Consider the following 26,899-nt stretch of genomic DNA (forward strand, 5'->3'; position numbering starts at 1 on the left):
AAAAAATGAATCAATTAAAAAAGATTGTTTTCGTTTCACTTTGTGCGCATGAAGCGGCTGTTTCTAAGTTAACCACTAATTTATTAACTTACTTCAATATTAAATAACTCATATATCATATAACATTATTATCTATCAATTATTATTATAACTTTTAAATTATACATAGTTAATAATAAAACATTATATAAAAATTCCATTCAAAATCACAATAATATGTCGAAGGCAGTGGTACAATCATGCACAAATGTAAAATGTAACAAGTCAATATTCAATGTATCGAAAGGATTTTAATTTATATTATATTCAATTTGGTATATTTTAAGCCTCATTAAAAAACACAAATACTTTTGATTGAGTTTAAAGATTAAGATGTTATCACTTTTTTTAAACTTTTTTGGAACAAATAGTGATACTAAAGTTTTCACATATGTGTCATAATAATGCCATAATAGGGCAACAATAACATGACACAATTGTCTACTTAATTAATACATTAACAATTGTGAAATATTTGAATATGAACAAAGTTAAATGACATTTATTTAATCAAGGATATAGATCAGTTTCTCCCAAAATGGGCGATAACGCCCCCTTGGGGGCGTTTGAAACCTAGGAGGGGGCAATAAGGGGCCCAAAAAACGGGGGGCATTGAAATTAATTAAAGTAATGAAATTGTGGTTTTTAAGTTTTAGGACTGAATAAAACTTAGGGGGCTCTGAAATATAATTGATTTTCAAAGGGGGCGGTGAAAGAAATAAGTTTGACAATCACTGATATAGACCGATAAGTCACAGTAAATTATAACAGCTTTCTAGTGCCCCTTATCAATGTTTAAAAGTGTTAGGACGTCCTTTTATTGAAGCTATCTTGTCTTTTTTACTTTACAGAACTAACCGCAATAATAAGCGCTTTTTCCACCAGATATCCTTGTTTGACTATATGCATTTAATAAAGATAGAGTCGTGCATGAATATAGATTAAAAAAGTGTATGAAAATTATACAACAATATAGAGAATTTGAATTAACAATAAGTGAAAATTATTAATTATTAAAGAAGTTAATGCAGAATAATAATCTCGTGTTCTAAAATTGTAACTAACAATAAACTTCTGTTAATTTTGTCTTAACAAAGACTCGTCAGAAGCATTATAGTTCATATTTAGATATAATAATAGTTAATAATACTTCTAGATTATTATTTCTTAATCGTCTCTTAGGATTTAATAGGTTAACACTAGCTTATAATTTGCGATTTGACTCGTTGATTGTGTGTTTTTTCATACATACACATTTCTTAACCTTGCACACGAGTGGGGGGAAAGGGAAAGATTTCTCATAAATAAACGTATGCAGGGAAAAAGATTTTGCTTTTAAAGCGGCCTCGTATCATAAATATAATCTATATGTATTGAATTCTATAAACTTTATATAATTATTTTCAACATATTTTAGTTTTCCTATCTATAGTAGTTAACACAATGTAAGTTGTGACAATGTACTAAGTTACGACTACCCACAGAAACTTACAATTTTGGAACAACATTTAAATATGACCAACCTTAATGGTTATAAATAATTAGAAGAATACGACAGACTGGGTGGTTCCATCCACAATATTTTGATGGTTGGTAATACTTAACCGTGCAGTTTTCGCGAAATTTTCTGCATCGCACAGCCGCGTTGTAGAATGGTCTCTTATCGGCGGTATTTAAAAACCGTTACGACTTAGGGTCCTTCAAAAGCGAGCCTATCTTTTTCTCAAAGGTCGACAACTTTGCAGTTCCTCTGGTATTGCGGATGTCCATGAGCGTCGATGTGTTCCAAAAAATGTAATACTATTTTTTCGAAAGCAGTTGAAATTTTTAATTTGAAACTCAACATTAATAATTTATGTATTGTATTGACTTACATTGTGCTATATATTTACAATCAATTCTTTACATCAATCTCACAAAATCACTTACACATACTCAATGGATGAAATGTAAGTTAATATTAAATTTAACATGTTTCTCAACAGTGGAAACCGACTTTAAAACGGTTCTGGAACTAAGGAAAGTATTCTAATAGTATTTTGGTAGGAAAACGTTTGTATTAATGTCTTTATTTTCTAGAATATCCTATTTCTATTTGTAATTTAACTAAGCGTTGCTGTTTATTGTAAACCAAACGTTGATATTGCAGTATCGGAACATTTACATGACATTTTATAATTTTTTTTTCTCTTTCTGAAAATACTGTGACATGTTTTTATGTGATTTTTTTTTATCAGTGCGAATTCACGGCAAGGGATCAGCTTTCTGTGTGTAAATTTTTTTTCATTAAATTTTCCACATTCGCTCTTCTTTCTACAAACTTATTTGTATTGCTTTATTTTTTAACTGATATTTAGGTCTAATAGAAAGTCTAATAAATTCTGATTCTTTTGAGGAGTTTTTTTTAGTTATGTTCTATTTTAGGAACTCGCGAATGTTTATATAACAATGATCTCTCATCTACAGAGATTTTTGTTAAATAGTCTGTAATTTTTAAAGCAGAAGAATCCACATGTTCTCTAAATGAAGGTTCAGTTATAAATTGATCTACAATAAACAGGCCCGTCTAAGAGCAACGGAAAATGGCGACGAGAAATCCCCACAGGTTATTGTCAAATCAGTCCCCACAGCAACATGCAAGGCTTGAATGGTGTCCTCACGCCGCTAGCAGGGCCCTGATGTTCTTCGGCGTCGACTGATGGTTGAGATGCTTAGTCGTGTACCGAAGTGCATTCAGCAAAGGCTCTGCTTTCGCCGGTGGTTGCTGCTGAAGGAATTTGACGCAGCCTTTGACGTCAACGGATGAGGAGCGACAGAAAGCCCCTGAAGGATGCACCCAGTCGTACAGGATTATAAGACCTACCATAACACGGAGGACGAGCAGTGATGTCTCTTCACGACTGAACTGAGCGACCAGTTTTCTGAAAATGAGAATTAGGTGTTTTAGTATAAATTACTAATCATCAAAGTCGTGTATTTATTTTGGGATGGGTATAACTTATCAATGACCAAAGTATATTAAAAAAAAAAAAACGAGTATACAAATCTATATATATAAAAGAAAGTCGTGTTAGCTACACTATTTATAACTCAAGAACGGTTGAATCGATTTGACTGAAAATTGGTGGGCAGGTAGCTTAGTACCAGGAAACGGACATAGGATAATTTTTACCCCGTTTTCTATCTTTTATTCCGCGCGGAGGGAGTCGCGGGTAAAAGCTAGTTAGAAATAAAAGAAGAAAGAGTCCTTATCCCCTTTCTATCCCTTCCTCTTTTCCTTTTAAAACAACTTCCAGAAAAGTATTTAGTTGTTGCCAGTAGTGTCCTAGGATCAGGGTAAATATGACTTTAAATTGTGATAACTCTCCGCAAGTTAACTAGTGTTAACTTTTCGTTTTCACTGTTGTCTTGTAAATAATATCAAAAATGCATAGGTTTAACAACTTCGCACTTTGTTTGCAGAATGAAATCGTCTATTCCGTTTGTATGCGTCTCACGGTTTGGAATACAGTTACAAATTCACGGAATACGCAATAGGTTACTATATATTTAGGTACGTTGACATACATTTCTCCTAACCCTAATCAGGTCTCCATATCGCTTCCGTTTTATAAATTCCATTGATATAAAGAAATTATTGTTCATGTTACTACAACGTACATAATATTGAAAAGTGATTGAAGAAGAGACCGTATTAGTAGAGATTGTAGTAATTACTTATTAATTTTTTCATAAAATTATTTATAGGCAATCTGGATTCATAATTGAAATTTAGAAGGTCTGAATATCGTAATATGATTTATGTTTCTATAAGTAAGGTTAGTCACATTCCTCGCTGTTAATACAAAACACATTTGCCAAGGTGCGTAATAAAAGGCATCCTGCGCATATTGTTAGTGGGAACGCGGAAGTTTTAGATAGTCTATGTTATGTTTAGCCAAACATCGAGCGAGATTTATGGCACAATAAAACTGGTGTACACACGGATGTATATTCGGGTCGCCAGATTCCCGGCAGGGTAGCCATATCGGCCTAAAAAATAGAGAATATTTGGGTTAATTCCGAACCCACTGTTTGAACATGACAAAACTAAGACTGCATATATTTTTTCTAGTAATATTCAGGTTACACTAACATATAGCTAGCATTGCGCTAATCGATCTTTGGTAGGTTTAATTCTTTGTCTGTACTTGGTCTGTTACTTGGCGAACCTAATGACAGCTTATGCCGCTTCGTATTTCTACCATTGTTCTATCTATTAGTAAAGAAAACAAGCTTGACGTGTTGCTAGTTACATCATTTGGTTTCATAAACTAAACCGAACCATTACACACGATAGCGAGCATCATAAAATTTATCAGGTTTCAATTTTCATGCGCGAAGATAAGGTAATATGACAATAACATGACATCTCGCTCGTGACGTGTTTATCGGGTAAATATTTTCTAACATTATTTGAATCATAAAAATGTTTTTAAAAATGCAACACAACTATAAGTATAACATAAATTTTGTTTTAATAATTCTCCATTGGATAAATATTATTTAAACTTTCATAAGATGTCCTGGAGACGCTTGAAAAATTAACATTTTCATCTCTACCACGTCTTTTGGTTCCGGGCTGAAGTATTTTAATCTTTATTATTTTGAGAATAAGACTCATATTCCCTGTTGGTAATTGAATAAAGATTTCTACATATAATACAAATAACACGGGTCAAATGAATCACACGATACAAGTGGCATTAAATTGAGTAAGCGATCTCCTTGTCCTATATAAATATTATTCAATAATACTGTATGTCCGTGTGACTGGACGTTATTTTTGTGAAATAAATATAAATTAATAAATATAAAAGTGTGCTATTATATATAACAGTGAATTATTAAAAAATAAACTTATGTTTTTTGTTAAAAAATTCCGTCTTACTACTACACATTCGGCATCGATATAGAGCATATTCTAGAAGAACACATAGGCTACTAACAAAGTTTATTTTTAATTTCACGCTTACGGAATCACGGGCGACAGCTATTATGTCATAAAAATGACCCTTAGGTAATTTTCTATGTGATCGATCATTGCCACTTCAGAAACACATTGCCAAATTCGTATCCCGCAAGGCGAGGCTATCAACGAATCGATTTTCTGTCGCAGTATAATTGCTCACGTTCCCACTTCCTGCCCTGTGTAAATCAACTTCGTGCTTGCTTCATAGTGTTGTAAAACTTTCCTATGATCGTATAAACATCCGCAATACAATATCTATATGAAGGAATATTTAACTATCAAAGCACAGTCTATATTACTACTTGTTTGGTTTAATTTTACACAAACATGACCAGCAATTGTTCAAGCAAAAACTATTAAAGTATATTTTGATGTGCAACATTAGAACGTGAAAATAAACAAAATACGTACAACTCTTTAGACTGCATATGGACATAATTTCCAAACAACTTCACTTATAAGTCAGATTAAAGAAAAAAATATAGGTGTTTTTACCTGTAAATATTTATCGTAATAGATAAATACATTTCATGAGAAAAAGTACTCACTGTCCAAAGTTTTGCATTACGTTTGCGTCATCTAATATATAAAATTCTCGTGTCACAGTTTTCGTTCCCGTACTCCTCCGAAACGGCTTGACCGATTCTCATGAAATTTTGTGAGCATATTCAGTAGGTCTGAGAATCGGCCAACATCTATTTTTAATTTTTTTTTTAACTGCACGCGGACGGAGTCGCGGGCGACAGCTAGTATCAGTATAACAGCACCCAAAGTGGAGGCCATTTTTTATCAATTCCCGAGTCCTTTGATTCAGTAATACGATTCATTTAGAATGGCGGTCGTTGTCATTCGAGGCGTACGGTCCATTGTCACTTTCAATGTTGGAGCGAACGGCTCGTGTATCATCGAACGGCTTGATAAGGAAGTCGCGGACGTCAATACATGGTGACCAAGCTGTTGCTTGTAGTAACGGATTTGTCCCTAATACGATTTTGTGGATTGCTATGATAAGATGATCCTGACGGTAACAAGTCTAGTGTTATTGGAGTGATGAGTTCCTTAAAACTTATACATGTACAGTCTAGGACGTTTATTTCGTACCCACAAAAATTTCATTAGACCCTCACATTGCATTTAGATTGAAAACATACAGATCTAACAGTGAGAGAGAACTACTCTCGCTCGAAGTGTGAAGTGAACTTATTTGTTTGAATGAGATTCGCTGCTCTAGCTATATTCATTGGAGTTTAATTTTTAAAATTAAAGTACTTTTTTCTCTTCTACTGTGGAAGCTGTCGTTGTATGTTTTACATACGACACTCGTTTCAAAGTAAAATAAGAATTTGCAAGATATTTTATCGTCGGCAATATTGAAATTCTGCATCTAAGACTGGGAGACGTGGTTAGAATTTTAATACATACTGTCCACATAGGGCTAGGGGTATGCGCACTGTATGGGCGGTGTCAACTGACTACGTGTTCACGAAATTGCGAACATAACTAACGTCTGTTGTTTTATAAATCTTTAAGTCGACTACCAAACTCTTTTTATGATTAGTATGGTAATAAAATGAATACGTCGCACTCAGAGTCTACAAGTAGTCACTAAGGGAGACCCTTTTGTTGAATTAGTCTAAAAGAGGAGGTTCTTAATTAGTTTGTAGATTTTTGTATTGGTGCCGAAATGTTTTCATGAGTCACTGTGACAGTTCTGTATAATTTGCGGTTACATACGATCCGAGTAACTGATACCCTTGTCTATGACACAATGGGGAGGTGGTCATTCATTGCCGACATTGAGCCAACTAGTTGTATCACGATTCTTCTGCGACGCTATTCTTAGACAATGAGTAAAAGGATAAGGCGTTGTCTTTAACAAAGTGTTTGTTATAATGAATTGCGTTTGACGTCCCACTTTATATCCAGTGATTTAGACAATCGTATAGTGCGACAAACTTATCTTGGTCTGTGGTATGAGTAACTAACGGAGTGGTTGTAAACCTTTTATGTATCAACGTGCCATCAAATAATTTTGACTTGATTATTGAGAACATTCCATAGCATAGAGATCACTCACGTTCGTTCCTTATATCTACTTTACTTTTTTTGTAGTGCATTGCATTGTGATCAGTGATATATTTAAAATATTGTGTCACGTGCCATTAGTTCGCTATTCCTGAACTAAAGTATAGTAGCTCATCGGCGTCACCTCTCAGTGTCCCAATAATAAGTTATTACTTATTGGACTGTATTGTAGCTGTCACGTCAGGTGCCATGTCATGTTTTCTACCATCATCAACCTAATAATTTTTCTCTTGACGTAAACAATGACAAAAGACCGATATCGCCAACTTGTTCTTATCCTTTGCCGTTTACTATTTATTGCATGTTGATGATGCAATTTATCGACCTTAAAGCTTTTCGACCTGTTTTCCACACTACCTATTTTAGACCAAAGATAAAAAATTCTTAATTCTTTAACGTAGTTTCCGTCAACAATTTAATAAGATTTTTTATCGACCGAGTAAGTGCTGTATAAAAAATGTACAAAAAAATCTAGATCAGTAGCAGCTGTAAAAAATATATACGCATTGTCTACCGCATTGAACACGCAACGCTGTATTCATGAAACAAGTTTCGGCTGAAAATGTTACAAGTTTTTTTTAGTGCACGAATAGTATTTTTAACTTCCATAATTATCGTGCTGTTTTTACTATACAAGTTTGATAATTTAAATATTTATTATAACAAGACTTGTTAATTCTGATCGCGTCGTCTTGAGATCGAGGCACGTTCGGGAGATCCCGGACGACGTGATAAACATCGTTCACGCTCCCGTTCAACAATTTACAGAGTAAAATAAATGTATGTATTTTTAAGGGATATTCTGTAAAAAACGCTCGCAAAGACGAATGATCTGTTAAAAAGTAGTATTATTTAAAAAGTTGGCTCGAACAAGGAGTTTAATTACAATGACATGATACAAATTTTACAGACCTCAAGGCAAATAATATTTAATTTCAGTTATATAATATACAGTTGCTTCTTACTTCTTCTGACTAATTTGCACAAATATTGTAGGACAAATTTGATTCAAATCGTCTATACTCGAGATCTAAGATCGAAGCTCAGCAAAATATTTTAAAAATTATTATTAGTGCTCGTTTTATATGGGCCAAGTTATATCTGGTCTAAAGGAGATATCGCTGATTTATGCATCCGCAACGCACCGACCACTCGAACTAGTTTCTTGAAAGTTTAATTTACTCTATAAATTTATCAATTACTGTATATGCAAACAAAAATCATTATATTTTACCCGAGTGACAGGAGAAAGGTCTACAGTGCGTTTACACTGAAGAAACAACTTTGTAAGGTCTCTCAGTAGTGGAAACCGACCGTAGGAAATTCTAAATAACATTTCTGTTTACCAATTAGACTAAACTGTTAGTTCTAAAGCCGTTGGTGTTTAATTGGTAATTTATAACTTTAACTCAAAGTTTTGCAGTTCACATATTAACTGTAGAATCGGTGAATGTTTGAAGCAAGAAGTTCGATATTCATGTTTGAAGTATGTGTTTGTTCGGAAATTTAATTGCAATCGTTAGAGAACTTTGCAGCGTATGTAAACTCGGCTTAAAATGTCGAACACAAAAAACGAAATTCATGTTTTGATTGAAAAGGTGCATTTCGATGGTTTTTATTCGATTGTCAGATTAAACTATACATTTTAATTAATCCCCCAGAAATCGTATAGATTGAAAATTTAAATACGAACTCGAATGATAAAGGTAAAGTATAACGCAGATATGTGTTACAAGAATTAATAATATTTCCACTGCTCGATTGCAACCTTCTCATATAAAAAAGTGACTACCAGAAATGCAATAATTGTGGCAGCTGTGTGTTTGTTATAATTGTTGCAATAAACATGATGACATCATCACATAGTGTTATAAGGTAAATTGTAAGCAGATTGTTTAAAATGCCAATGTATGAAATACTTTAACCTGAATAGGAAAAGTTTCCTTTACGGTAAGTTCCTTACGCGTCCTTATTTATGTGAGTTTCTTTTGTTATAAAGCAATAGTAAAAATGCATAGAATCTTTTCATAATATTAACAAAAGTACTTACGGGTTTTCCAACATCCTTAAGCAAACTTTAGCCATAGTACTAAGTGTCTCTGTCGTGTTCTCCAAGTCTTGCTGGTTGTCGTTCACAAACTGGCTGGTCGCTTCTGAGAGTACTTTGAGCATTGGCGTGGCTTGTGCATAGAAGAGAGACATTCTATTGGCCACTTCTGCGCCTATGTGTGGTTCTTCGTCAGGTGGTAATTCTGAATTGATGAGACCTCCCCGGGATACGCTACGTCGATAGTAACTGAAGTCGTTTTGAATTGCTGGCGTTTTCATCTGTTAACAGGAAATTTAACATATTTAATATGTTAAGTAACCCCCCTCCCCTACCGGTGGCATTGAACGTGTTAAATAATCCGAAATACAGATTAAGTTACTCGTGATTAACATTAAAACTTCAGTCGTCTTAAAATTGCAGAGATTGTCTACAGGTGGATGGTTGTGGCTTGTCCACATTGAAGACGTTACCTCCTTCGCAGATAACTTCGTAGATTTGTAGCTGCTTTGTATTTTGGTAACACCCTTATGGCATACGGATAGACAGATCCACGATAATACTATAATGACAACTTTATTCTTATTCTGCAATGTTTTTTTAAAATACATTTACACACTGCTTACCACGAATGAGTCAATTTGACTTTTCAGTGTTCGATTTGTTTGTTTATTTTGCAAGACCAATATTTTGTAATTGTTAATGACTCATGAATTTTAAAAAGGATACAGAGTACTATCAGTTCCAGTAGGACAATGGAACTTTCGAAGCTTAACATAGTTTTAAGACAACCATGGATCTAGTATTAATATCACTTAATACCATAATTGCTTCTACTCCCTATCAAGCTAGTTAAAAACATTCTCCAAAAGACCAAAACGGAAAGGCTATAATAAACATTTCATGCAACGTTATAAGACATGAATTTGTTTATAAAAAGACAGGACGGCAAATTAAGTTTGTTTTTAAATTGCATCTATAGGTATGCAGTGTATAGTTACAAGTTGTCAGCATCAGTTTTTCCGTCCAAGTATGACGTAGGGGTCTTCGAGAGTAGAGTGAATAGGCATTTACCAAACTGGCACTTACCATCTATCGACCACATCATCACTTAATATCAGGTAGGACCATCGTCAAGCGTTACTTTATACAATATAAGAAATTCTATCATTAGGTTGGTCCGTGTCTCATTTTTAATTACGATCGACAAATCACTAATCGATCCGCCTTGTTAGTCCTTCCAATGACTAACAGCTTCGCAATCTTCTTTATTAATGTACGCAAATAAATCAACAACAATTGTAAGCGTTATATAAATTATCAACTTCCGTTTTGAAATGATTTGATTGAAATGGTCGGTTTGAAAATTGTACGTGACATAATACCGGATAGAAGAGATGTTTAGATTTTTTTAAATTGAATGATCGACGGAAATCTATAGTACAAATTATTGGTGTGTTCAACAAAGCTATCGTTTCTAATAGTAATTATACATACAAAATGTACGATAATAATAAAATACAATACAGACATTTAAGTGTAACTATGTGTGTAATTTTCATACCAAATCCACTTAATATACCGTCTCATTACACAAGTAACAATTAGACTTTGTCTTCTTGTCAAATGACTTAACTTTGATATATTTTGGCAGTAACTTGCATATAAGTTTACACGATGTGTTATGTAATTATATACCTTATTATATGACAGCAAATTAACGAACTTTCGTTTTAAAGTGGCGAATGCCCGTGAATAATTTAAACTCATGTACATGGCAAGTGATGTAATTTTAAAGTGCATTGACTCGGTAAGGTTGAGGTCAAAAGAGCTTTCAATTGTCGATCAAATTACATCCACTCTTTCAATTTCCTAGCGTATAAACAAGCTATCGTCGAAGTTTATTTGTTTCACCATTGTTTTAAATCAACGGAAACCATATATTGTAAAATGACCTCTAATAGTCAAGTAAATTAAAATAATATTTTGCAATGGAATTTTGTGACATCCTGTATTTATGTTTTTGTATGCACATTTTGTAATTTGAAGATGCTTACAAACATTATTGGAAATGTATAAACTTCGATGATTATTTTCCTTAAGCAATAAACAAATGACCTGTGAGTCATTCATTGGTCCTTCGAGCATCAAAATTATGATGACACGCGTCGACATAGAAACGTGTTTAATTAAAAAACCTTTTGACACGTAAGTACAATTAGTAATTTGAAACGAAAGTATTATACTGTTATTCAGATTATTAACACTTCATACAAGTGAAAATATTTATGTTAATACTAGTTGATACTTTGCCCAGATATGAGGACCTAAAGAATTCCAGCTAAGATCTAATATTCTGAATCGAATAACAATTATTTTACTTACCTTGTGTTCATCAAATTTGAGAACAAACTCGAGTATTTCTGCGAACTGTTTGACCAGTGCTTGCTGTTGCTCGAGATGCTGTGTCGGACTCATAGCGCCCCCCACTAGTGATCCTAGTAAACGAGGAACTACCTGTAACAAATCAAAAGTATAGTTAGATTTCTTTATTAAATAGTGCCATGAATGTGGCAGATCTCCTTTATTTAAAAGACCAATGTTTTAAAAAAACACTCTGACTGAAAGATACATATACATTTGCTTTTAGAAGGGTATTGTAACTTTAAAACTTTTGTCTTTTGTTCTTTTATAATTTCTGTTTATTTCTTCATATACATTGCAATACTTTGAAACATTGGAGGCGTGTGAAAATATGAAACTGTGTTTTGATGAATCATTACTCCATCAACACTTTAGTACACAATCTGTTTAACTTCAATCAGAACTCAAACTTATTTACTTGTAATGGATAGGTAATGAGTTGCAGGGCGAAGTTTAAAAACTAGACATACATTAGATAGACATAATTATATAATTTGTCTTATAATAAATGATGGTACATTAAGGTGTTATTGGATGAGGACTAAGATGAACCGATATTTGCGTCGACAATTGATTTATGCCCACGTTTAGAAGTGGACATTGTCTTAAATAAGCGCCTAAATAACTTGGAGTAAGTTAAATTGAAAACAATGAAATGAATTTGGTAGAATGCCAAATAAAAATTATGTCAAGTTGCTGTACGAGTTATAAAGTAAAATAAAATACAATTTAAGTTACAAATTTCTGTGTTGTTTCAATTGAGAAATGTAACATACCGTATGAAAACAATGCACGGAAGCCATGAGCCAAATAAACTATGTGGTCAGTATTTTACAACAGCAAAATGTTTTCGTCAACATACGACCGATTTCCTACTACTACAATTTCCTGAGTCCCGTTTGTTTTGACACGTTGTTTTGTATCCAATAATAAAGGTTATAGTTTTAGATGTACAATAAGTTGATTGAAAAGAAAATAGGCTAAATGAAGTCTATGAATCTAGGTAAACAAGGATAGGGTTTATCCATTTACACTTATTGGAAGCAGGTGATACAGAAATATCTAATATTTAGCTGGGATTGAAACGCACAACCGTGATATCGTAACTCTGAAATCTAGGCTATCTAAATATAGAGGCTTCCACTGTTAAATTTATTTAGAAACTATGTCGCCATATGTTTTCCAAGAAGGTGCTATATGAAATTCGAAGAGACTGTAACTGGACGTTTATAAATAGTTTATTCTAGTCTTTTCATTATAATTTAGTAGCTGACGTTATATTAACATACAAAATACTTATTAAAGTTGAAATATATATTTATTACCTGTTTTTCATTTCTAATACGAATGTTAACAAGATGTAAAAATGATTAATTGATGAACATATGTTCTGCTACGTAGAATTAAAGAGAAACTTCCTAATATAATAGTGTCACGTCAAGATAATAGTAGAAAGTTACATAACAGTTAAAAGCATAGATAAACGAAGGATGGGTGTTTTTTAAGTGAAGCTTCGATACATAACTCTCGGCACGTTCGTTACTAAATCGTCGCTAGGTAACCATGCGTCGCTCAATTCATGCTTTGCTGTGTGCAGTGCCGTTGCCTCGTTTGCATCAAAGTGCAATAACTAATAAGGTTGTCAACTCAAGATATGAAGCATATTATAAACAGAAAACAGCCGTGGTATAGATGCAATTCCGCGTTTCATGACAGAAGCATGTTCTTTTCTAGTTTGATCTGTCACTAAAACTACATAGTTCTCAGTTTTGCCTACAGACGTACTTTTTAACAGTAAGGTCCGACTGTCTAGTTAAAACTTGAAGGAATTTTTCGGGCATTTGTTCAATTGTGACCTTTGCAGCCAAAACAACTTTCATTCGATTTAAACTCTTACCTGGAGTATCATGGTGTACAGTCAGTCGGGTTTATCAGTTTTATTAAATTGTCATTCTACTCGTTACATTTAAAGCGTTTACTTGTAATTTTCGTTTCCAGTCCCAGTGGATTCTAAGTTAAATTTCCAAGCTTCAGAGTGCCACCCGAATTTATTATAAAAATAATCAGATATTAACACTCGTAAAGTAATTTATTTTCATAATACACGTAATTAAGTTATCAAGTTGATATCTTTCTAGATACTTGCTAAGTTTCTAGTTGGTTGGTATTAAATATTTAAGCACCGTGGTAAGTACAAGACGTCCATTAATAAATTTATAGTCACTAAACTTCGTCGAGAACTTTATATTTTATGGTTGAAGTAAGTTACTGTATTAGTTAAGTATTTTTGTATGTGAACGATACAAAATATGGGGTAGGAAAGATTTGAAAACGTTTTAGAGTTAAACAAAAATTTAAAACATGGACTGTTTATAGATAGCCATTTGGTGACAGAAGGTGATAACTGTTTTTAGGCAATAAGGCAGTTTACCATTTTTTTCTTCATAAATAGCTTTGTTCGTAGCAATTACTTTTATGGTGCCCTTCATTTATCGTTTGTCTCTTTCTGTCTAAGATTTTAAGCTCTTTTAGATTACGGTCATCATTATGTCGTTACGTGGAAGGCAAAAATCTTGAGGTGCGGATGCCGGTGGGCATAATTAAGGCTTGGATAAAAGTATTCGCAAAAAAAAAGATTGTGAAACGAAGAAAAAAGTTTTTAATAATATTTTTTACGAGTATAACAAATAATTCTTAATTTAAATTGAAAATAATACTAGTAACCTAAAGTTCGAATTGGACTATGATCTTATAGTTAGTAGTAACACTATATTAAAACAGCTCAGTAGATGTGCCTGAGTTTTTTTTTTTAAAGATGATATGAAATTAAATGTGCGTAACAAGCAATAAACATTGCTAGATTCTGGATATAGGGCTGTAATAATACGATCTATCATGTATCAACAACGAAATCAATTTAATATTAAACAGTAGCTATGTGGCAACCCTATAACATTGTCTGCGTCCCCGCCCACCCTGTAATGAGATACAGGCTTGAGTTTATAAGCGAACGCCTTGATTATGTTATGCATTTTGCAGAGCGTGGTTGTTGCTTGTGCATTGTTCGCTCTATAGTTCCGGAATTTATTGCATATTTGTTATGTATTACCGTGTCCTACTTGCTCATTCGACTGGTAGTAAAATTAAACTCTCACGATGTATCTTAATATGATGGTTATTTATAGATAAATTAATATTATTACTTATAGTTTAAACGTCTCTGAAACTTCGTGGGTATTAGCTCCTGAAATAATGCTATATTAAGTGATTTAATTAGCTGAAATAACAATTTTTCTAGACATTAAAAATGTTAAATAACATTAAGACAAAAAAATAGCATATACACAGTTACAAGTCGGGCGTGTCTTTAGTTAATTACATGACATTTATATGTAAATTTTTAACAGTTCTATGTCCGTACATAGCTTAGTCGATGTTTAACAACGCGTGTGGTTTCACGCCGTCTAACGTTCGAGATATTTTTATACTCCCAACGTGTTTGTTATTACATTTTGTTGTCGTATTTAATTGTGATTCAGTCCGGGTTGAGTCATTCGCTTCAGCCGATTGCTGTCATACCGCATGGAGGATAATTTGTTGCGATTTTTGTTGTATTATGTAATATTTTGTGCACAAATATGTTTTATGTTTTGCATATGTTATGTTCTTCAATTTTACAAAAGATTTAAGGTATTAAAAGGGTAGTTTCGACGCGAATTTGCTCGATTAATATATAATTATGATGTTATTACTACTATCTTTACAATATTCGGCTTCTCTTTCTATCCTCATGTATTTCGATATGTCAAACAATATAGAAAAAATATCAACTATATCTTACAAACAAATACACAGGGACATTTAATACTCGTAAAAATTTATGTCATTACCGACAAAAAAAGTGAGTCGAGAAGCAATCATAAATCACGTACTGAAAAATAGAAATATAACAGGGCTTAGTCTGAATATGAAACTCAAAGTGCGCTTGTACTTAAGTAATTACCGTTCCATTGTTTTCATTTAAGTACGATATGCGTTAAACTTGACGAACAATTATATACAGAAGGCAATGTATAACATATCATTCAAGTCATCTATTTAATTTTGTAGACTAACAATAACATTCAGTAGATATTACAGGATGTTCTTTATTAGATGACAGGAATTACTGGGCAGCCTGTATAAAACAAGTAGAATGTAATAAACGCTTCTAGACAATTATGACGCCAGCCATGAGCCGAGTAACTGCTCATTAAATTAGTGCCAGTTGTCGCCCAGTTGTGAGATTTGAGCAATAAATTAAGCCAGATGGTTGGTAATGTTGTAGGCGTAATATGACTTTAGGTCTCTATTCATACATCCTTTTGATATTGTGGGAAATTTATCTAAATATCTACCTTCTCATATGAATAAACATTGTTGATTTCTATGCTTCTTAACCACTGGACCGTTTCAGTGTACCTAAATTATCAAAATAAGAAATAGATCTATAGTCAGTCTATCACAAAAGTTACATATTCATTAATAACCCATACAAATGTTCAGAATTGCAAAAAGTAAATGTTAAAAGGTAGGCCGTGCTACTTTTTCCACGTCGATGAGTTGAAATGTTTTAATCGTGGGCAGCGAGCGTGTTCGGGAGAAATGAGCCAAGACGTCTGACCCCAAAATAAAGTTAATTAGGCGGTTATGAAAGGTCGCTACAGCGCAAGACTAAAGAAAATTGGGTTTTTTATAAAAGTAGGTCCTTTTTAATTACAGCGTATGAAATGAAAAGATAAGATACTAGATAGCACAGATTAAGATTTTACGTTGGGAAGGATTTTTAATTTCAATATTTCGAGGATGTTTCTACCTACCGAGTCTGTTACTATGAGAGTTGAGGTATTAACGAGATTTGAAAGTAAGGGGAGAGTCTAAGCTAGCTTTACTAATGTATAACGAGATAATTGGGAAGGAATAGATATTTCGATTATAAAGTAAAACTGCTACAATTCATCATGTACTGGCTAACATATGACGATGTATCTATAGTTCATCATGGCAGGAACTTTATATTGGCATTGGGAAACACCGATCGTACTTACTTTATTACGTACTTGACTTGTGGCCGTCGTTTTATTTGACATCGTTCACTGTTTCCAAGATCATGAATATTGAACAGGTATTAAAACTTTACTATTCCTTCGTCAAGTAAGACATATTGATACCATGAACTTTTTCAACTTTATCTAGAGTGGAACTGCCAATTACTAGTACAAAAAATGTTGTCAGATATCTCAGTTGTTTTACTAGTCCGCCTAATTCGAAAGCTTTTAAGAACAATCTTAACTGAGTCACTTACTGCAAAATAATAAATTTTAATAGCAAATAATAAAGATCAATAAAAAATTATTTAAAAATATACACAACTCATGTGAGAGTCACGTCCTAATTCGCCAACTTAAGACCCAACGGAGGTGTACATAAAGAAAAGGTTTTATGTTAGCATAAGCTTTGTACATTGTACGCCACAAACACAACGCCGAGCTGCGCCTACGCATGTTTATTGACAAAGACAGGCCGCCTGTCTGTAGTCGACAATAAAATGGTTAAATGCTCGACCTAAAAACTCTAAATTATGTCTTACCGTGACGTGATAAAGTGTATATTTGTTTTGTATCAGTACTTATTGAATTAAGCAAATGACCAGGCATTTATTTATTATAAAAATAAGCTTTTTATGTTTGCATTTCAAATGCACTGAGTATAAAAGCTTCGGTTCTGGTAAATCTCGTGCGTTTCTGTAATTAAATCTGCAAAAATTTAATTTTTAGATAGATATAAACAATTTTATTATGATAAGTAGATTTGATAGTATTGTGCAAATAAATTGAATTTACAAAAACTATCCAAACAAAGTATATTATCAATTTTCAACTAAACTAAATCAATTTAAGTTGTTCAGTAAACGTGTTGGATAACTTTCATTTCAGGATTTGCATTTAAAGCCGGATTAAAGTAAGTGGTGTTCGACTTTCTAACATAAACATCAGCAAAGACTAAACGTTCAGTAACAATCGAATGTATTAAGGCGTTATTCTGAAAATATTTCAAAACGGAGAATTAAACAGAGTTATAAATAATAAAGTAAATAACAATTATTAACAGAGTAAATTCTAACCTTACTAATAATATAAATACGAATGTTTATATGGATGGATGTTTGTTTGAAGGTATTGATGAAATTTGGCACGGTTGTAGAACTTAGTCTGGAAGAACACATAGACTACTTATGAAGTATTTTTTTAATACCGCGGGGACAGAGTCGCGGGCAATAGCTATTCGTAAAATTTTCAAATAAAGAATTTCTTAAATCGTTTTCAAATTACAACCGACAATGCTAGAATTTTATCATACTATTATTATACAATAGTAAAAATGTATTTCCATTTCCCTGCATACAGTTGTATCTACCTACAATCTAGTATAGCAGATACGATCTTATACCGCACAAGAGATGTAGGACAACCCATTAGTTGAGGCCGACGGATATAGTTCGTTCGGGATTGTGCGGTACGATGTGACTGAATCCTATGTTGAATAATTAATCTAGTATTAAAAGAAAAGCTAGGTTGAGGGCAAACGATGTGATGGCGTTACGTATGATAATATATATAACCCAGTGTTTTAGACAGAATCAGATGGCAAACTATGTGTATATGTTTTTCTATAAACATATCTTTTATACAAAGAGTCGGTTACTCATTACAGAGGGATAAAAAAGTTGTATATTAAAAGAACTATCTTCCACTTACATGACTCCGCGCGGAATTAGAAAGAAACTTAATTAGTAGCCTATCTGTTTTTCCAGGATATGTTCTACATCTTTGCTAAATTTCACCGAGATCCATTAAGTCGTTCTGGAGATACCATATAACAAACAACCATCGATCCATCAAAACTTTCGCATATACAATTAGTAAGATAGATGACTGACTGCATCCCAAACAAAATCTAATCTGCAATGTTCAGTGATTCAGCCACGTGCTATATACGTTTAAATATTGCTTGTTCATGCCTATACATTGCACGTGAAAGTATGTATCGGAGCTCGGAACAGACGTCGCCGAGTGCAATGTTCTGCATGCACCATTAATTCTGTTCTAGACAGATAACGTATACTATAGTGCATAGAAAATGTGATTCTTTTGATCACATACAAACTTGTAACTGTGTTCGACTTCTTGCACATAACAAACCATAATTGCTTCACTGCACTGGACTTCAAAGTAATCGCAAATATAATATACATCTTGTTTATATACAATAGATATTTATTTGAAAAATTAAAATGTAAATTAACAAACACCAATTCAAATATCACATACACAATTTTTGTTCTTCAATGTATTTTGATTTCGTATGACACAAAAACTTTTCGTGTTAAAAAAATAAAAATAATTAAAATTTTATTTTACGAAAAAACGTTTTATATTTTTAAATGTTATTTATATTTTCTTAGTGGCGTTCACAGATATTACAATGATTACTACGCAACAATTGTTATCGCATTTTACTCGGCTCCTATACATCCTCAATAATATAAATTATAGTTGGATAAGGAAATTAATTAAATGCACAAGACGAAGTCCAAACAAAGATAACGCGCATGTACTCAATAATATTGACATCAAGTGTAAGTTTGCAGAAATCCTAATATAGTCAAATGAATATTTTACCTGAATTTCGTTGATTGAGATATAAAAAAAATAGTCACGAAATCGTATGTGTTTTTAAATAAATATTTTTTTTACGAAAAAGGCATGTATAAATCAGCTGGACACCTTTTATTCCGTGGGAACTATGATTTAAAAAAAGGCGCCATTATGCCACGATGCGGCAAATTCGGAATTTAAAATAGGAAGAGACTATAAAGAGAAAAGCTGTTAGTCTCGACAACACTGAATGGTTAAAATTTAAATCCTTGCAGCACTGCAGTATGATTGAAAAAAAAATTTAATATTAAAATAAATTCCATTGTACTATCATCTGAAAAAGGCATTCAATATTTAAACGTGTATGAAATTGCCTTCAGACACGCGTAAGTAATTTTTGCCAAATGTGGTTGGGATGGACTAAAAAGGTTTGTGATCACTGTTTTATAGCACGCGATGTTTTTAAATAAGCGGAAAATTATATATCGCCTGCATGAAAAGAAACCATGTATGTACCTATATATTTAATTTACGGTTCTTCAAATAAATGTATTAGGATGTTATTATCAAATTAATTGCTACAAACTTTAATGCTACGATTGTTTGGATTATTTTCATGCAGAGTTACACCTTTAGAAGGTTTCTCTTCTTTCAACTGTTGTGACTGTGACTGTTATCAACTACGTACTACTAATCAAAAATATGAAGTGTTAAGTTAATACCGAGGCTCACGGTGAGTCTGCTCAAATTCGGCGCCTAATACTCTGTGTACACGTACTAATGTAATATTTGTGAGGAATGTTGCATCTGTTGCGGTTAGCAGCTGCGCGACCAGTTGTGGAACACCTGACGTCAACCTCACGTTTCCTCATCCTGTTCTTAGTCACATTTCTGTATATTTTGCCCCAGTCAATATTTTGTGCGCAAGACATTACGAAATACAACGGCCCACAAGCCGCACCTAATATGGTTCACTGTAACATTTTATACACAACAGTCATACTATTGTTATCCAATTGAATGCTGGCAGCTATCTTTGTATGTTTGTGATGAAAGGAGAAGAAAGGATTTAACCAAATCAACTAACTAGATTAGTTACTTCCTTAATGTTTAAATATAAATAAATAATTTAAAACAATAATTACCTTTTATAATTTTGATTTAAAATGCATTTGGTTTAATTAATGTTATAAATATTTCTTTTGGTATTGTTGATGAAAAAGGTAAAGCCAGAAGAAGACAGAAAACTAGTGCTATACGGCTCCCTCGTTTGTTTCCTAAACAAAGATACTACGTGTTTGAGAAATCTCTTCGGTTGTTTTTCTTTAAGGAAATCTTGCTGAGAGCGAATTTTGATCATAAATAACTAAAAAGTATTAATTTATGAATAATTTTCAGTTTTAGAACAATACTAGAAATGGTGTCCGATCATGCTTCGAGTTATCTGTAAACGTGACTGTAGCAGGCACGGGCAATCTGGATGATAAGCATACAATAGCAGATAGTACACGGATGCTCTCTGGCCGTCGCAATGCCAGTAAAAGCATTATCGCTATGAAAGTTATAGTTTAATATTTCCAGTTTTACGTTATTTTAGTTATGTTTATTATTTTTTTTTTCTACAACTTGACAAAACAGCAAGCGCCCACTTTAAATCGCTAAAATAGAGAAGTCACCGCTACCCTATTGACAAGTTATTCTTGCCTATATTCATGTATTGTACCGAACGTATTTATATATTTTTTGGTTTAGGAACCTATTTAAATGTATAACTTAATGCTTAATCAGCTATTTTGTTTTTTACATAATGGATATTTTATAAGCCACAACATCATTGTGGTGATTTGATGTCTCGTAAAATTGTTTTTATCCGCCCACGTTTGACCGACCGTTCGCCCACAATTATTCCGTTGGTGTTACTATAGTCTCTTGAGTGTCCTTTCCTTTTCGTATGTCACATACCCTTAAGGTAAACAATACAGTTGGATACATTATTAAAAATACATACAAACTGCCGAAGCAATCGTAAAAAAAATATCATAATGCAGTCTCTCCGAGAAAAACGACAGAGTATGAATCTCTAGTTACGTATACGCGATCGAATTGTAAAAGGAGTGAAATAAACTAAGTACTATAGTCTCGAAATTATTTGGTACATTGTAATACTCTACTAGCTTAAGACCTTACTTTATAGGATCATTTCTATAATTCTTTAATTCTTCACAAAAATTACCAGCCTGGGCCAAATTATCGACGCTGGAAAGCATAAACGCTGTAAACCCTTGAAATCGCGAATATGTTTTTCACACGTTAATAATTTCAACCATTATCAAACGATAATGATTTTATTATAGGTTAGCACAAACTACACAACATTGCTAAATACCGCATGCTTGTAGGCGTATCAGCTCACGAGTTATCATTTTTTGGCTCTCCTGTAAAGTTCATACTTTCGGGGTTACAGCGTTTACGCTTTCCAGCGTCGATATGTACATTTATTGAGACCAAGACTTAGCTTACAAACATTAACGCTGTGTACATCCTTTTTACACTCAATTAGATACAAGTCAGATGACATTTGATAAGTGATATCTCCGTACTTACATTGCCCCCAAAGGATGCGTAATATTGAACATTTCTCATGCGATTATCAGAGTTATATTTGATTGGATGATTGTCACATGCAATCGCTGGCGGAGGTGCTCATATGACTCAACTGCAGGGCGAGAGGGTTGCGGTTAACCGGATGTTATTAATTTTGTGTTATGTAAAAAAGGAGAAAGTGATTCTATAGTAAATAAACACACATCATGTAAAAATAACTAAACTTATCTATACGAGACATCAATCAATACGAAATCGTAGTTAGAATAACATAGGCCAGAGGTGGCCAAACATAACGCAGCAGAAGATGCACAGACGCAATGCTCACACTTATATAAATAGATTAATTGTCTGTTTTATAATTTTCCTTTGAATAAAATATAATAATAATAAATTTAGTACTCAACAAAGTGGCTTCATTTAGTGTTTCAAAAAGTTTGTAATTGGTAGATCCAATGGGGTTTCGTTACTAAATTAGTTCTGTGGTCTATTCAAGTTGACCACCCCTGGCTTTGGTTACTGAATTTTTGCTTGCTTCTGTTTTACGCAAATAAACGCTTCCGAAACAATATCAGTAGAGGTTAAGTCTAACATTATTTTATTGTGTAAATAATTACTTTTTGTCCCATCATTTGTTACCTAAATTATTATTAGAATCCAATTACAAAAACTTTCATCTTCCTACACCAGTTTTAAAGGACATTTTAATCCTTTTATTTTTTCCTCAAATTTATTATTAGTTTATTTTTCTTGCTTTGTTATTTAAGTACACATTACTTGAAAATGTATACAATAAATTAATTATGAAATGTTTACCTAACCATTATGCTACATATCTAAAATAAGGTCGGTAGTATATCAGCATTTATTTTAAACAAACTGTAATCAGATGGTAAAACTAAATCAGATAAACCCATCTGACGAAAAGAGATCTTTTGTAATACATTTTAAAAGATATCTCTTTTCCCCACAACAGAACATATTAAAAAAACATATAAAAGGGTTATGTGTGATTTTTATATAAGACAACATTAGATGGTGACCTTTACATCTTGAATATACTAAATAACAGTGTATGTGATCATGTGACCCTGCAATTATGGAACAATGAACACCCTTTATCTAAATATATGCCTACCTATTAATAAAGAAATGTCAAACGTGCTTCAACTCAACCTATGAACAGTAAGTTTTAAAAAATAATTCTTGCTTAAAGGATAATTGGGATTTCGAAAACTAATCTCAATTACCAAATCTCTCATAATCAGGCTTAACTTAAAAAATTGTTATAATATTGGTTACCAGTGAATTTGTCCGCGCAAAATAAAAAAAAATAGTAATAAATATAGCCATGTCATCTGTAGATAATGTAGCTGTCAACCAGTTAAAAAAAAATCAAATTGGTCCATAGTTTCAGAGCCTATTCAATAACACAAACAAGCAAACAATCAAATCTTTCACATTTATTATACTATATGTCACCCGCGACTCCGTCCGCGCGGAAATAAAAAAAACTTAATAAGTAGCCTACGTGTTCATCCAGACTATGTTCTGCATCTCCATCCATCTAAACATTTGCATTTATAATATTAGTAAGTTTATATCATCTATTGGAGTGAAGCGATTCAAGAAACTGGAGGTGGTCATAGAGAAGATTCTATTTAAAAATATTCCCAAGTAGGGCTGTTGACAGGCAGACGGCCGGCTGTAAATAAAGCCAAATCTTTAAGGTTTATAAAACCTTGTGCGCCGACCACATGTGAGTGGGATAAGGCCAAGGAGATGATGAATATTAGTAAGTTTATAGATGATCTGCAGTAACATAAATAACATTGCTTTAGTTGGACAAATAAAAAATAGACTTTGGCCAATGTTATGTACATTATTTGTGGAAGACAAAGTATAAACTTTTGTGACCAACAATGTGATCTAATATGATGGTGAAAAAAAAAATATTTCAGAAGCAGTGTTGGGACAACAACCAGGTTTTACGGAAATACAAAACAGAAGATGTCCTTTTCAATATTATTAGATTTAAATCATTAATCTTTCATTTAAATGCACAATCAGTGGAAAAGACAGCACTATCTTAATATTTCACTATCAGTAATGTGTAATCTTTACTGATATGGATAAACATCCTCTGATAAGAGTTGAGGGACTTGAAAATAAAACAAGATTGTTATCTGCTTTCATATAATGTGTTTGTATGCATAGTTTTGGTGCATTTTGATTGACATTTCCTGCCATTGCACAACTAATTAAAAAAAAAAATTAAACAATGTGAATGAAGTAAAATTTTACATGGAACTTAGAGAAATTATATATTAAAGTTATTCAGCAAGTATTACAGCAGAGAAGAAAACAGGGTAAAGTGCAAATTAAAAATTTTGAACTACGGACATGATTTTGAGATAAAAGTTGAGCATAATGCATAACATTCATTACATACACATACAACTTAATGTGCAAAGAATTTTTTTTAAGTGCATTGAGCTGCCTAATGGGACCTAATGTATATGGCAATAGTGGAAATTGCATTAAAACAAAAACAAAAAAGTACTGAAATATCAAAAATTGCATATATCTATTTTGTAAAAAATTTGAATTTCTTTGAAGGTAGGTTTGAACCTAAAAAAAATTATCAAGAGTAAAGTAAAACTTTAGTGTAGTGTAGTAATATAGAAAACATCAATATTTAACTCACTCGCTGCAGCTCAATGGAGTGTTGGTAGCATCTGAGAAGTTTGTCCACCAATGGTTTGACGGCACGCCAGGCTCGTTCCTGAGTTATTCGCGAAGGATCCGCTATAGCTTCTCGAATTTCTTTCCCAGCTCCTTTGTAACACTGTATTTCTTCTAAAATTCTTTCAGAATCCAGCAAAACTCTTTGGACTTCTTCAAAAACATCTCGTTCAGTATCCGTGGGCGCTGCATTTTCGAAATCTAAGAAAATATCGTATCTCGGCGACGAACAACAATTTGACTCGTCACGTGCCAAAAGACTCAACAATTTTCCCATTTTAACGAATTAAAAAAATTATTTATTTCAGTATATTATAAATAACTCATTGGAAGCAATATCAGCATTGCCTGTATAAATTATGTATGAAACACTAATAGAATAATCTTTAAAAACACTTGTACGAATTCAATAACAAATTTTAAATGATTAATTGTTCAGTATTACAATTATTATTATTATTGAATTTTAATAACTATAATCGTGAAACACTCGCACGAACACCCGAACACGAACTCATTGACAGCTACCAAACCGAACGTCTCGGCTCCCCGCCCCACCAACTGATTTTGAACCACAGATTACTACTAAATTTCAAAACGAACACGCCTTTTCTACAGATAACAAAACTGCGAACATTCTTTCCATCGCTTTCCATTTCGATTTATTTCATGAAATCGATTTAAAAGAAGAATAACTCTATGACTTGTTGTATAATAGAACAAATTGCGATAGCAGCGCCTCTCAATCGCCCAATCCGACTTTCTTTTGCAGTCAGTTTGCAAAAAAAAAACAATTTTTAAAATTTTTCCGTCTGTATATCTGTCCGTAAGGAAACATTTCGGGGAATATTCGGAACGGCTGGACCGATTTAGACAGGACTTTGACGGGAAGGTAGCTATTGCACGCGGGCATATTATAGTTATAGGCCACTCTATTTAGTTTTATTTATTCGCGGGCGATCTTCAGTTGAGAGTAAAGATCCAGGGCAGAGGAAGGGAAATTGAATAAAAAAATGCTACCAGGCATTTATTTATTTATTATAATAATGTATAACATCGACACATTGCCATTAAACATACGAGTGTAATTTACAAATAAGATTTAATCTCCCTATTTACATAATATATATGTATGTATCGCCATTTATTAAGTGACGAGTATCTGATAATCCGTAAAATATTTAATGATTTAGTTTTTTTGCATTTTCAAAGGCAAAAGTAAAATAAATGTTGAGTAAAAAATGTTTACCCCCTATTAAAACTTTGAATATCTCCAAAATGTATCTACAATAATATCTCACATTAATAAATTAAATATTTATAGGGTTTTATTTTGCACCATTATATTAATTTTAATATACCGCGTGCATCGATAAGAAAATTACAATTCTCAATTACTGTAAATATTTTGTCATTTTTCAAACAGATGTCTATTGTTTTTTAAAGGTTTAAGATATAATAAATAAATCGCAAGTAAAAAAATGTAATAAAATTAAATCAAATTCAAGCAATTGTTTATTCCGAACGCATCATTAAAGTAAGTCTAAAATATTCAAGCCCCTGTATAAATTTTTCCCTACAGATTAATAGACAAAAGTGGACAGAGCAAGATTTTTAAATTATTAATTTTATAAAAAACAATGATTACTACAAAACAAGAAAAAGATAATCTATGAAACTTATCCATATCTTAATAATCGTATATTTTTAAAGATCAGTCTAACATTCGATAAAAATTTACAACATTAATTTCTAACGTCTCATATCTGATTAAGGCTAATCACCCTATTTTAAAAAAGGTCAGAGGTTATAGCTTATTTCATTAATGACTAGAGTTGGATGCTGTTGTTACATCGTATAAATAGAAAGGATTTTATCTAAAAAGTACTAGCACAAAATGTACATAAAAGCAAAAATTAAAAAAGGTTATGCTGTTAGGTTAGAATGTTATGTTAAAAAGTTATAAACGTTTTTATTATTATGTATATTTACTAAATATAGGCTTAAATCATATATGTCGTTCCATAGAAATAAAAGGTGAGGATTAGACAAATTACCTTAGAAGGTGAGGTGATAATTTTTTTCAATGATTCTAAGCATATAAGTACGTATTACTTAGGTAACATTTTTAAATGTGTTTTTTTAATAACACAATAAAAAAGCGCCACTAATAATAAAAGACCCTATTATATCTAACATTGAAATACAAATTATACATAAACTTAATTTAAAAAAAATTATTGAGCA

General features: G+C 32.5%; 1 protein-coding gene across 1 annotated transcript; it reads right to left on the minus strand.

The window, feature by feature from the left end:
* Nucleotides 1-1,869: 1,869 nt before the first annotated feature.
* On the minus strand, nucleotides 1,870-25,065 carry LOC106718352 (CYFIP-related Rac1 interactor A). The gene is made up of 4 exons (XM_014512420.2): nucleotides 24,615-25,065; nucleotides 11,568-11,699; nucleotides 9,186-9,463; nucleotides 1,870-2,960 (listed from the first exon to the last, which is right to left on the minus strand). The coding sequence occupies exons 1-4, from the start codon at nucleotides 24,927-24,929 to the stop codon at nucleotides 2,696-2,698; spliced, it is 990 nt and encodes a 329-aa protein (XP_014367906.1). The 5' UTR covers nucleotides 24,930-25,065; the 3' UTR covers nucleotides 1,870-2,695.
* Between the last annotated feature and the right edge of the window lie 1,834 nt (nucleotides 25,066-26,899).

Source organism: Papilio machaon, chromosome 12 (genome assembly GCF_912999745.1).
Source record: "Papilio machaon chromosome 12, ilPapMach1.1, whole genome shotgun sequence".
In the NCBI taxonomy this organism is placed as follows: domain Eukaryota; kingdom Metazoa; phylum Arthropoda; class Insecta; order Lepidoptera; family Papilionidae; genus Papilio; species Papilio machaon.